We start from the raw sequence: 12,392 nt of genomic DNA, 5'->3' as shown, positions 1-12,392 counted from the left end.
AAATGGTTTAAGAGATAGAGGTAATTGAGATGGGAAGGGTCGGTAGAGTCACTCAGAACCTGACTGGCTGGAACTCATCATTTTATTTGAAACTTTCAAGCATCTGACAGTGTCTGGAACATAACAAATAAGAAATGTTTACTGAGTAAACTTGAGATTAGGATGAGTTATTTTATAACAATCTTTGCAAACAGAATTATAAAGACCGTATTTGCTTCCTTTGAATATTCTAGTTATGAATGTTGAAATTACTCCTAATGATGAAACTGCTTTGTTTTGGTTTTTTTGGTGTGGTGTTGTCCTGGTTTACTATCTCGGTATGTATTTATTCTACACAGGAAATTTTTCCTTAAGATTAACAAATATCACACTTATGTAAGCCTTCTCCTTCCCAATAGATACTATATTAACCCTTTCCCCAAGCACATCTTGGAAAATAATATCATGTTTATAAATAATATCATTTTTCCATTGGGATTTTCTTTTCATTTGTATTGAAAGGGAATGAGATGAATTGTTACACCTGTAGCCCATTGTGATATACATTTTCGTCTCTTCTCTGTATGAATTGATAACTGGCACAGACATGATAAGATCTAGGCCAGTGAGCATCAGGCAACCAACCGTCAACTGAGTTGATAAAAGAGATGAGAGGACTGAAAACCAGGGTAACCAGCTCGGGGAAATTGGGGCATGTGATTAGGAAGAGACATGATTCCTCAGCCTTCTTCCAGACGTTAGGAGAAAGGTTTTGTTGTATTTTTTGTTTGTTTGTTTAATCCTCACCAGAGAGAAACATTGATTTGAGAAACATTGATTGGTTGCCTCCCATATGCACCCTAACTGGGGATCTAACCCGCAACCTAGGTATGTGCCCTGATCAGGAATCAAAACTGCAACCTTTTGGTGTATGGTAGATGCTCCAACCAGCTATGAGCCCTGGCTGGTGTTGCTCAATGGTTAGAGTGTTGGCCCATGCACTGATCATTTTTGTCTAAGATCAAATGAGATAAGATGCTTTTGTTAAATGGGAAGATGTTATAGTAATGCAACATTACTGTTGTTTGTTGCTGTTGTTTTGTTGGCTTTTATGTTTAACTTATTGGTCTGGATTCTGGTGTGTTATTCGGTGTTATTAAAAATGTCTTTTGTAAGCAAGCAGTATATCTCTAGGAATTAGTTTTAAATTTAGCACTCTCCTTTCTCTGATTAGATAAATAACTGCTATGTTATATCTAATAGTATTGGGATGCCATGGCCCTATGTAGACCCCTAGGTGTTTAATAATACCATATTTCAAATTACCTAAAATGAAAAGAACTACTTGAATCTTGGAGATGAAATTTCCACAAGACACAGAGCCAAGATAGATAAGGCTTGGTTAAGTTTCAATACAAAGTTGACAGACCTCTTGATAAAAGTTTGATAATGCTGAAGCTTTTTATACCCAGGACACCAGATTTTGCTTTGTTTTGTTAAGGAAATACTGAATTCTATTAATTCTTTTTCTACAGTGCCTCCAAAGCCATTACATCTGCAGAATTCACCTTTGTCCAGTATACACCCAACCCCTAAGCATAAAGCTTTATCTAGTGCAGCACCCAGGATGGAGGAAGTTAAACCTGCCTCTGCTTCTTGTGTCTCAAAAGAAAAATCCAGTAAAATATCAGATCTCATCAGTCGCTTTGAAGGAGGCAGGTAAGAGCTAATTCACAACGGGAGAAGGCAGAGGGGAGACGAAAGCTGAGTTTTGAAAAAGATGACAGAGTCATAAGTTTTCCAAATCAAACATAAATTTTCTTCCATTGGGTTTGGTAGGCCTTTAGAAATAGTGAATTTTAAACGTATTTAATCTTGCCCCAATAGAAACTGTCATTTACTGTTCGTTATCTATGTGCAGCACTAATAGCACCCGCTTCTTCGCATTGTGTGCTATGTGTGTTATAGGCGTGCCCTCTCAGTGCCTCGGTATCTGTGTGTGTCCTTGGGGTCATTGTGTTGGTCACTGGATATCTGGGTTGGGAAGGCAGGAGGTTGTCTCTATCTCTGTTTCTTGCTTTGTATGTTTGTGGATGTGACTCCAGTGGTCCTGTCCCATCTCTGCAAGCTTCTTTCTGACCCATTGTATTTAACATGGGTCTTCTGTATCCAATCTGTATCTGTTTCCCCTCTCCCCATACCCCTGCTCTTACTATATACTAGGTATTGTGAAGAGATATTGACAATTGATATAGTTTTATATCCTTTAGTCCTAATGTTTCAAAAAAGGTAGGTGAGACACTGTATTTCTCACTTAAAGAAAAAAAACAAACTCACATAAGTTGCTTTTCTACTTATATGGCCCTCAATTGTTTTTTCTTAGAATTCCCATCACTGACAAATAGAGTTTTGGAAAAATTTTATCAGAAGCATTTTGTTATTTTTATGTCACCAAGAGACTATATATAATTTAACAGAATATGTATACGTTTACTCTCATCCTTGAAGCCACTAATTTCCATTAAATCCAGTGTAATATTTGGGAATATTAGGTGGTTGTACTGTTTGCAGGATTTATTGTTATATATGTAATGAACCTAAGTTTGGAAATGCTTTCAAAATCTTCTGGAAATTGTGACCCATTACTAAGCGGCGGTGTCCCTCATTTAAAATGAGACTATATTTAGTAACAAGTTCTGGAGAAAATTAGTTCAGAAGCCTGTCTTCAATTTTTGTTCCCCGTCAACTGGGGGAGCCTGAGTCATGAATATTTAAATTTCAACATCTCCTCCTCGGAAGTAGGATTTTTTAATAGCTTTGCTATCTTAAATTATAGCAATCTACTAAATGATTTAATTCCACTTAAAATTTTTGTTTCCCAGAACAAGTTGATTTAATCTCAGAGAGCACGACCCCTCATATTTGTAGGTTTCCAGGGCCATGTACTGTCATATAGCGAGGCCCTGGAGCCCTGGCCCCTGTTCACGGTGCGTGCCAGAACCCGAATCCCCTGAGTGGGTCAGTATTCCAAAGGTTGAGTCCTCTAAACCTCACAAATCTGGTAACCCCCTCTTTGCATTCCTCTCCATATGCAAAAGGTACACAGTTTTCCCATTCATTGGTACCAGTTTTCCTTTATTCTTTCAGACTTCACAGATACAAAGTCATAGTTTGATGCAAAGCTAGAAGGTTGGATCTAAGGAGAGAGATGGGCTATAATTTATGACATTTTAAGAAAACTTGTTCTAAGTGAAGCTAGGATATCACATGAGCATTTTGGCAAATCTGCTGAAGGCCTGTTACTTGTGGCCAAGTCCACTGCCAATATGAAACATAGCTGTATGTTCTCAGTGAGGTGTCGTGAGTAGAAACTGACCCTAAAAGTGCCTGAGGGGTTAGTACTGCTTTGGGTCTATGGGGCTTGAATGGGAAGTTTGTATTTCCTGTCCACTGATGTCCATATGCCTGCAGTATAGCTCTCGGGTTATACCCCAGTTATTACAGCTTGAACCAGCACTCTGTGGACGAGAGGGAGATTTGGCGGGCTGTGCGTTACCACAGTAGATTGACAGGAAGAACCAATGTCTGCTGCAGTGGCATCATAGAAGACCAATTGCACTTGTTAAGACCTCACCCATGTAGCAGAGTTTTGCTCTTTATAATAATTTAGATAGTTCTGTTTTATTAAGATAAGTGACACAGAGGAGTGAAACAAGTGAAATTTTATTTTTTACTGTAGTTTATTTATGTATTTATGTATTTATTTATTTATTTTTTGGACAGTAAGAGAAACTAGTCTTTTTAACCTATGACATATTTCAGGATTTTAGAAATAAATCAGATTTCCCCACAAAACTGAACATTGATTTTTCCCAAGGACACTGCTTAGGCCAACTGTTTTTCTCCAAAGCATCAGGAATCTCCTACGAATTAACCACTGCTTTTACTAACCCCCCACCTCATCCCTTACCCCATTCCCCCCACATGTCCCCTGGATGTCACTTATTGCAGGAAATTCCCTCCTGTCATCCACAGCCGTCCTTTCCAGAAATCCTAAGCAAGCCCAAAGCTTGCTACAGAGGATCTTCTGAGGGTCTTTCTACTGGGTTGCTCATATGGTCAGAAAAAGGAGTACAGTTTGATTCAGTTCTCCAAGGACCATTTGGGAAATTATCTAGGCCAAGGGTATACTTCATAGAAGACAACCTTCATTGATGGAGTGTGTCACCTTTGTTTATTTTGATAACCTCCAACTTTTACATAGATGATGTATTCTCCTACCAATATTTTCCTTCCTGTGGAGCTGAAACTGACCATGTCTTCTTTCCTCCCTTATTACTTTCCTGCTATCTGTTGCTATTCTCTGTTCCATTCTCTAGTCCAGATCAGCAGTGTCTGGGAGGAGTGGAGTGAGGAAAGAGGGGGACACACATCTCAGCATCGTCCATGGCCCGTGCTGCTGTGCCTGGTGCGCCCGCGCGCCGCGCCCCCCCCCCCCCCCTTTCTCCCGTCTCTACCCTCTGATGTCTTCCTGTACTGGGAGGATGCGAGCCCTGGGCTGTCTTCTCACAATTGTATGCGGCCTACTCACTTGCTCCTCTCTCCCTCCTTCATGGCCCAGTGCATTTATTATAATGTGGGGTTAGACTGTGGGATTTAGCATCGGACTTCATGGTTTGAACTCTGGCCTTCTCATGTGTTAGCCATGTGACATTGCCACTTTATGTGAGTTTCAAAGCCTGGATTTATGGGGGCCCTACTTTGGAACTATTTTGAGGCTGAAACAAGATAACCATTATGAAGGGCTTGGTGTAGGTTTTGGCATTTAATAAATGTTAGCTGCTAATACTGAATTGGTGCCATGATCATCATCACAACCACAGTTATTTATTACTCATTGAGTACTTACTGAGCACTTTTCATATGGCAAGTGCTGTGCTAAGGAGTCGGGATAGCACAGAGAACAGGACAGATACGCTCTGCACCCTCTTGGAGCATTAGTCTAAATTTATCTTTATTCCTCGTTAGGTCATAGGAATCTCTCCAAGACTGCAGCCCAGAGTTTTATGTTTTTCCTCCTTGGAATCCTAGATTAAGATGTTATACAAATATTCCCATAGGAATATTAAAATATATTGGCAGTTAGGTTCCATCATACTATTGTTGGTCTATACGTTGGTAAGTAATAATAAGAACTTAAAAAAAAGAAAAGAAAAGAAAATGTTTATTTAGTGGTGGAGTATGCTGTCTTGGAGAGAACCATCCAGGAGGTGACATCTGAGCAGAACCCTGAGTGATGGGCAGGAGGAAGCCAGCCAGTGTCTTAGGGGAGAAGGTCCTGGGCAGAGAGAACAGCAGCGCAGAGATCCTTAGATGCGTGTGTTCGCTTACTGGGAGGTGGGGGGACAGCAAGGAGACAGAAATGCAAGAGCACGGGGAGTGAGGAGAAATGGAATTTAATGAGGCCAGGCGAGCAGAGCATACAGAATCTCCAGGGCCATGGTCAGGATGCCAGATTGACCTTTAAGTGTGTGGGGAAGCCCGCGCTGAGTTTGATCTCTGTGGCCAACTTGGAGAGACTAGATTGGAGGGGACCGGGCGTGGGAGCGGAGAGATGAGTTAGGAGGCTATGGCAGCATGTGCAATCAAGTTTTTGAGATGTATTTCACTTCCCAAACAAAAATAACTTTTGGTTTCTAATCTTTTCATACATTGAGGACTGGCTCTATTTGTTTTTAAAATGTTAAGAAAGAGGTCTTGGCAAAAGATGGTTTTATAAATATAAATATTTCTCATATTTAAGTCTCTACTAACTGGCAATATTGATAAACAGCCCAAGGAAATGTTTCAGCCCTTATAGATAATGGTCAGGCCTGTCATCTTTATTTAAATGTTTCTTGAAGTGCAGATAGCATTGCCAGAGACTGAAAACTACACTGGAATATTCTTATCTGTGTTTCTAAAACCATCAGCAGGGGAAATGTCTTTACTAACTATCCCCTTTCCGCTGGAATAAACTTGTTTTTATTCTAGAGCTGGTCCATGCCAGTGTTCTCACACTTCCTCTGGATTTCGTCTTTTAGCACATTATCAAGTTACGGTGATTTGAAGAAAAATTCAGCTGTGACCCTAAGTGTTCCTAGAACCACAGGAAGGCATGGATTGACAACCACACCTCAGCAAAAGCTCCCCTCCCAGGACCCACCACAGAAGCAGGGAAGTGATGTGGAGCCAACTCAGGGTGTACAAACTTGTGTGGCTAACGGTGTGATGGAGGCACAAAACCAGGTGGAATGTGAGGAGGACAAAGGGGCCACTGGTAGCCCAGATACTCCTACTCAAGCTGCTGAACCCTTGCTTGACACGGACTTAGTGAATGGAGCAGGAGACGAAAGTACCACGGGCCCCGCCTCACCCGCAACAAATGACTGTGATGGGAATGCTTCTGACAGCAGCTGCAGGGCGCCCAGTGTGGACCCAGCCCTCCCCCTGGAAGAAGAAAGGGCAGACACAGACGCCAAGGGTCAAGAGAAGGAAAACGGAGAAAGCTCTTCGGAACTGGAACAGCTGGACCAGCACCAGGAGATGAAGGTAAAGCATGAGACCGGCCTATAAGTAGGAGGGAGCACTGATCCTTTAAAAAAATAATATTTTTAAAAATATGTTTTTATTGATGAGAGGAGGGGGCGGTGGGGGGAGAGAGGAAAGGAAAGGATAGAGTGATAGAAACATCAATGAGAGAGAAACGTCTATTGGCTGCCCCCTGCACACCTCACTACCGGTTGTGGAATCAAGCCCACAACCTGGGCATGTGCCCTGACTGGGAATCGAACTGTGACCTCCTGGTTCACAAGTCGATGCTCCGCTACTGTTTTAAAACTGTTTCATAGCACCCGTGCAATGAATGAGTCAGATCACCCTCCGCCCAGGGAAACAGTTTTCTAGCTCTAGCTGGTAACGGGTTTTTCCCCTACTTTCTGTAGGTTCTGTCGACCTGTTGTGATTTCAGGAGTCAGAAGAGAGTGTGTAGATTTTGATACAGGCAAACACAACATTGCTTTTATTTACAGAGGAAGCAAAGGTTCTTTGTTGCTAGGTATTAGGGCTGCACCCCTAATATTTATGGTCTAAGCAAGAGGAAATTGCATAATCTTTGCTTTTCAGACATTTCTAATTTAATAGAAGAAATAGACTTGGAAGATTAACTTATACTAGCAAATGTGTCTTGTAAGGACATGAATATGGAAGTAGTCACAAATTAGCCAATAGTTATCTGTAACTCTTTCCAGGCTTCTGAGTTTTTTATTTATTTATTTATTTATTTATTTATTTATTTATTTATTTATTTATTTATTTTTAATATATTTTATTGATTTTTTACAGAGAGGAAGGGAGAGAGACAGAGCTAGAAACATCGATGAGAGAGAATCATCGATCAGCTGCCTCCTGCACATCTCCCACCGGGGATATGCCCGCAACCCAGGCACATGCCCCTGACCGGAATCGAACCTGGGACCTCTCAGTCCGCAGGCCGACGCTCCATCCACTGAGCCAAACTGGTTTCGGCCTGAGTTTTTTTTTTTTTTTTTTTTAAATCTAATTAACACACCATTTATAATTAGAAGACTCCTTAAAAATTGCCTGAGCCAGCAATCCATTTATAGAAGTAGGAACAGTCCCAGAAAACTGAAGTGATTTTCCAGGGTTATAATAATAGCCGGGACCCCTTGTGCCCTGATTCCCAGGCCAGTGTTGAATCCCGGATGCCATGAGTCACAAACATAAATGCCAAAATGTGGGAAATGTCAGTGAGTGCTGCAGCCATGAGTCATACACTAGAGGGGGGTGAGACTGTGGCACACTGGAAGTTGACATCCTTTCTGAAGAGTCCTGAGAACCACCTGAGTGGCATTTCTGCCCTTGTGCCAGCAGAGAGCTGATTTGTTGGTGAAACGTGCTCATAGTTTACCGGTGCTGTAGCAGGAACTTTGATACAATTGCAGTGGTAAGACCATTGCATTTGTATTCTTTATCCATGTCAGTGTAGTACTTTTGAAATATTAATAAATAATGGCTTTTTACAAAGTATTTGGAATTTCTTGGATTAGAGGTGCCATGGAAGCATCATGGTAGATGCTGGAATAGAAAGTTGTTTCCATCTCTGAAGACAAGAAAAAAGTTTCCATTGCTTAGTCTCTTATCAATTTCAAATAACAATCTAGGAAGGAGAGTTGAGAATTGAAAATTTGATAATTCTATCAAAATTTGTAAGTGACAAATCCAAGTCCTAAATCTATGTACTTTTTTTTTTTGGTATGGTGCTGTGTCTTAACTGGCATTAACATAGGCAGAAATTCAAAAGGACTGATACTAAAATATTAGAGTAAAAAGTGCTTGATGGATGTGTTTAGAACTTTGAAGTGAAACCCACCTTATGGTACAATTTTCACTGCCCCTGAAACAAAAGAAAATTCCAAAAAGGAGCCACTGGTTTATTTTCTTGAGGTTTGGAGGATTGATTTTAAATGCTGACTTTCAAGCAAGGAAAGTTCAGAGGAGGAAGTGGGTGGGAGAAAGTGTGAGTCATACTTGGTAACATCTGAAACAGGACATTGCAAAGTGACTCTCTTACCATCTTGATAGTGAGTGAGTGTGTCTCTGCTTGAACCATGGTGCACGGAAGAGAAGGTTAGCATCAAGAAACTCAGCACTCAGATAGCTGTCCTTTCACTGTTGGGAGGATGCCACCAGCAAGTATTTATTTAACAGTAAGAGCCATTCTTATTAAGGGAAATATTTTAGTTGGTAAGGATGCCTGTGGTTGCTGGGTACTACTTTCCCCCCACTGTCATATAGTATTATGTATCCATTTTCAGAGGTTGGTTTGGGAGAGACTTAATCGGGCTTCTGTATTAAACTAGTGAAATCTAAAGAGTACAGCTGGCCTTTCTCCTAAATGGGAATGCAAGTAGTGGATGGTGCGTGCTCTGTGTGGGAAGAAAATAATTTTTTTTCTCTGCAGAGCTGTAGATCTGAACACCACATGTCTCCCATCCGGAAAGGAGTCTTAGGATTTAATTTCTATGTGGTGACCATGTGTTCCTCTTTGCTGCACTGATGCTTGTTGCATTGCCTTTCCTTGTTCCAAAGTACAAACATAAATGTTAGTAGTGTTAAGATGGTAACTTTTATATTATGTACATTTTACTGTAATTAAGCATAACACAGAAATCTTAATTTAGCGGTATAGAGTGAACCAAACAACCAGAACCAGGAAATCTGGATGAGGCTTCTGGCTTGTCCACTAACTAACAGTACGGCTTTCAACAAGTCAGTTTTGTGTGCCTTTAGTAAAAGGATATAAACTGAGTATGATCATAAGGCCCTTTTCAGTGGTATCAGCATCTAAGTAGGTACGTTCCTTTGTTAGCACCGCCCTCCACATTGACAGCTGCTGCTTAATCTGTCATGTGTTGAACTTCATCTAAGAGGTAATGGAATATTTGAGTTTCACAATGCAGACAACTGAAAAAAAATGTCTATCCTTATATAACTCGATAAAGAGATTTATATCGGAAAAATATTAAATAGGTTTCATTTGTCCCAGAATTAAATTTAATGGACATTTCCTAAGTGCCCACCAGGAGTGGAAGAAGGAGGGGTTGGGGGCTGGAAGGTAGGAGTAGAATAGAATCACAATGATACTTCACAAAAGTAGATACATATTAAAGTGCATCGTGAACAATCATTATTAATAATTGAGAACTAACTTGAAAACAGACTCAGCTTATGTAACTGTTTTATTGATTATCTGATGTATTTGATCAAGAATCTCTTTCAGTGGTCAATAGAAAATACTGTTATTTTTACCTAGTAAAAGATAAAGAATACCTACCCTACTGAAACTATTGACTCTACCATAAACAGATTAAACACGCACACACACACACACACACACACACACACACACACACACACAACTCGGAGCCAAAGAAAAATTGTTAACACTTTGCTATCCCTTTATCTCTCACCCACAAGGTGTTACAGTACCTTTAAATTAAGGTTAATTGTGTATTACAGCAGGTGAAAAGATGGAAATCTACTGAAGGGGAGATGTTATAAGGAAAAACTGAAACCCATAAGTTCCAGGGAAGGTAGAGGCAAAGGACTATCATGTGTGTACATACGTGTGCTGCCCGCACAGGCAACCATACTTGAGGAGCTTGGGGGGTGAGGGAGGGGGGTTGAAACAGTATTAGAATTTCTGTTTGGCATGACAAATTTGTGTTATCATAAGTAGCTTAATTAGGAGACTCAGGTAAATGAGTGAATACATTTTAGAATGAATGTTATTAAAAACGGTCACCCTGTCTCAGACTTGTGGGCTTTGGTGGGTCAGCTTTAGTAGGCATGCACTGATGTGGAATGCTATATAGACGTAAACTTCTCTTTCGTTTGTGTGAGCCTTCTAATATCCAATTATATACTTTAATGTACTATATTGGTATGTTTTTCTGTTATTTATTGTTTTCCTCTATAATTTTATACTCTAGGCCAAATAAAATGTGTGTAGATATAAGCTTTTTAAGACTAAGTTTAAATAAATAACAAATCTCTGTTACTGGCAACATAAGCTCAAAGTAGCAATATATTAAACCTCTAAAAATAGCAGGTTTTTTTTTTTTAAGACTATAGCAGAAGCAGTTTTGTTTTGTTTTTTAAGTCAGAGTAATATTATTAAGTAGAGTTAAAATACCCACTGGGGATGGTTTTCTACCTCATAAAATGTAATTCAAAAATAGATTTAGAGACTTTCCTCAATATAAGTATACTCCCCCGGAAGTCTCTGATTTCTTGCCTTTTCTTCTTCACCTTCGCACCCCTCACAGGATGGTATGGAATTTTTGCAAAATAATGTAAATGAACTATGTATAAGCAAGTTCTTACTTTTTAAAATCCCTGTCCCTGGGCCAAAAGCTCCTTTAAAATATTTAAATTGCCCTAGGATTGTTGGCTTTTACTTTCATATCAAAGACTTCTTTCTAAACCTGTATCAGTAATTATGCTGAGTGAACTACATTGTCCTCAGGTCATCGCCACAGGGAAGGGGAGGATGTAGTGGCTATTGTCTGCCTTTGACTTCATGACTAGAGGGAATCTAGTACCTGGCCAGATCCTAGACTACACCTGATGGGCAACATTATTGCCTTCATCACAGTCTTCTGCCATCCTCCTCTTCCTCCTCCTCTCCTCCTCCTCCTCCTCCTCCTCCTCCTCCTCCTCCTCCTCCTCCTCCTCCTCCTCCTCCTCCTCCGCCTCCTCCTCCTTCTCCTCCTCCTCCTCCCCCTCTTTTCTTCCTCCATCTACATTTTTTGGGAATCATTATTGAATGTGGTGGCAGATGGATGTCTCTCAGTGAAACCAAAAGCATGTGACAAGCTAGCTCAGCAGTGCCATGCCATCCTTGTGAAGCGCTCTGCCTTGGTCCCTGTGGTGCGGGGAGGCGCTTCAGCCTCACCTCATGTTCTAGGATTCTCTCAGTGGTTTCTTGATACCTGGTAGTTGTTCTTGGGGCAGGGGGAGTGAAGTCAGGAACAGCCCACGTCACCATGTTAGTTATGTCATTCCCTAGAGATAATTTTTAAATTTTAATCTTTCATTTCACCAACAATGAAAGAAATTATATAGTAAAGTAGGAGATAGCTGAAGAAGGAGGTGGCCAGCCACAAAGTACAGATTTATGGAAACATTTTTAAAAGTTAAAAAAAAACACCTCAGTGTTTACTTCCTAGTTATTTCTGGTTTTTTAATTACCATTTATTTATTATATTATTACATAAGACTTGAGGGTTTATAACTTTTGAACATACTCAAATAAAATTAAGATAATCGTCTCCTTGGGGAAAAGAATGACAGAGATTCAAATTCAGAAGTAAATTGTGAATAGAAAACTATTGCTATAATTCAAATCAACTCACCTTTTTTTCTGTCAATCCCCCACTTCCCACCCCCCACTGAGTCTAATTCTAATCATTAAAATTGTTAATTAAATTTACAGAATATGATATGAGGTATCAAAGTTTTCTGGGCGTTAAAACAATGCTTATTTTGGTTCTCCATTTTTTATGATAGGCAGCAGGTTTTGTTTTGGTTTTGGTTTTGGTTTTGGTAAAGCTTTACTTTTCTTTCAGTTCACTTCTTGAAAAATAAGGATAACTGTTGAGGTCTCATTAGATTTGAAGACATAGTAAGTCACTCCTTAGCTATTTCTTCTCTTGCCAAATCAGGGGTCATTCCAAGCAAGTGAAAGTACCACCTAGAAATTATCCAGCTCCACTGGTCAGCCTCTTATTGTTGCTACTAGAGGCCCAGTGCACGAAATTTGTGCACAGTGGGATTCCCTAGGCCTGGCA

General features: G+C 40.2%; 1 protein-coding gene across 8 annotated transcripts in view; it reads left to right on the top strand.

Annotated features, from left to right (window-relative positions):
• FGD4 (FYVE, RhoGEF and PH domain containing 4) overlaps positions 1–12,392 on the top strand; it is a 230,499-nt gene that overhangs the window by 164,327 nt on the left and 53,780 nt on the right. For 6 of the 8 annotated variants that reach the window (XR_004966334.1, XM_036301226.1, XM_036301225.1 and 3 more), the window contains exons 3-4: positions 1,515–1,698; positions 6,063–6,570. The exons of the other annotated variants lie outside the window; for them this stretch is intronic. Coding sequence is in view for 5 of the 6 variants with exons in the window: in XM_036301226.1 (XP_036157119.1) it covers positions 1,515–1,698; positions 6,063–6,570 (692 nt within the window). In the remaining variant the exon portion in view is untranslated. The remainder of the gene's footprint in view (positions 1–1,514; positions 1,699–6,062; positions 6,571–12,392) is intronic. 8 annotated transcript variants of the gene reach the window in all.

Source organism: Myotis myotis, unplaced genomic scaffold (assembly GCF_014108235.1).
Source record: "Myotis myotis isolate mMyoMyo1 unplaced genomic scaffold, mMyoMyo1.p scaffold_m19_p_3, whole genome shotgun sequence".
Lineage (NCBI taxonomy): Eukaryota > Metazoa > Chordata > Mammalia > Chiroptera > Vespertilionidae > Myotis > Myotis myotis.
The sequence above is the reverse complement of the archived record's forward strand: the minus strand, read 5'-3'. Positions and strand labels throughout refer to the sequence as shown.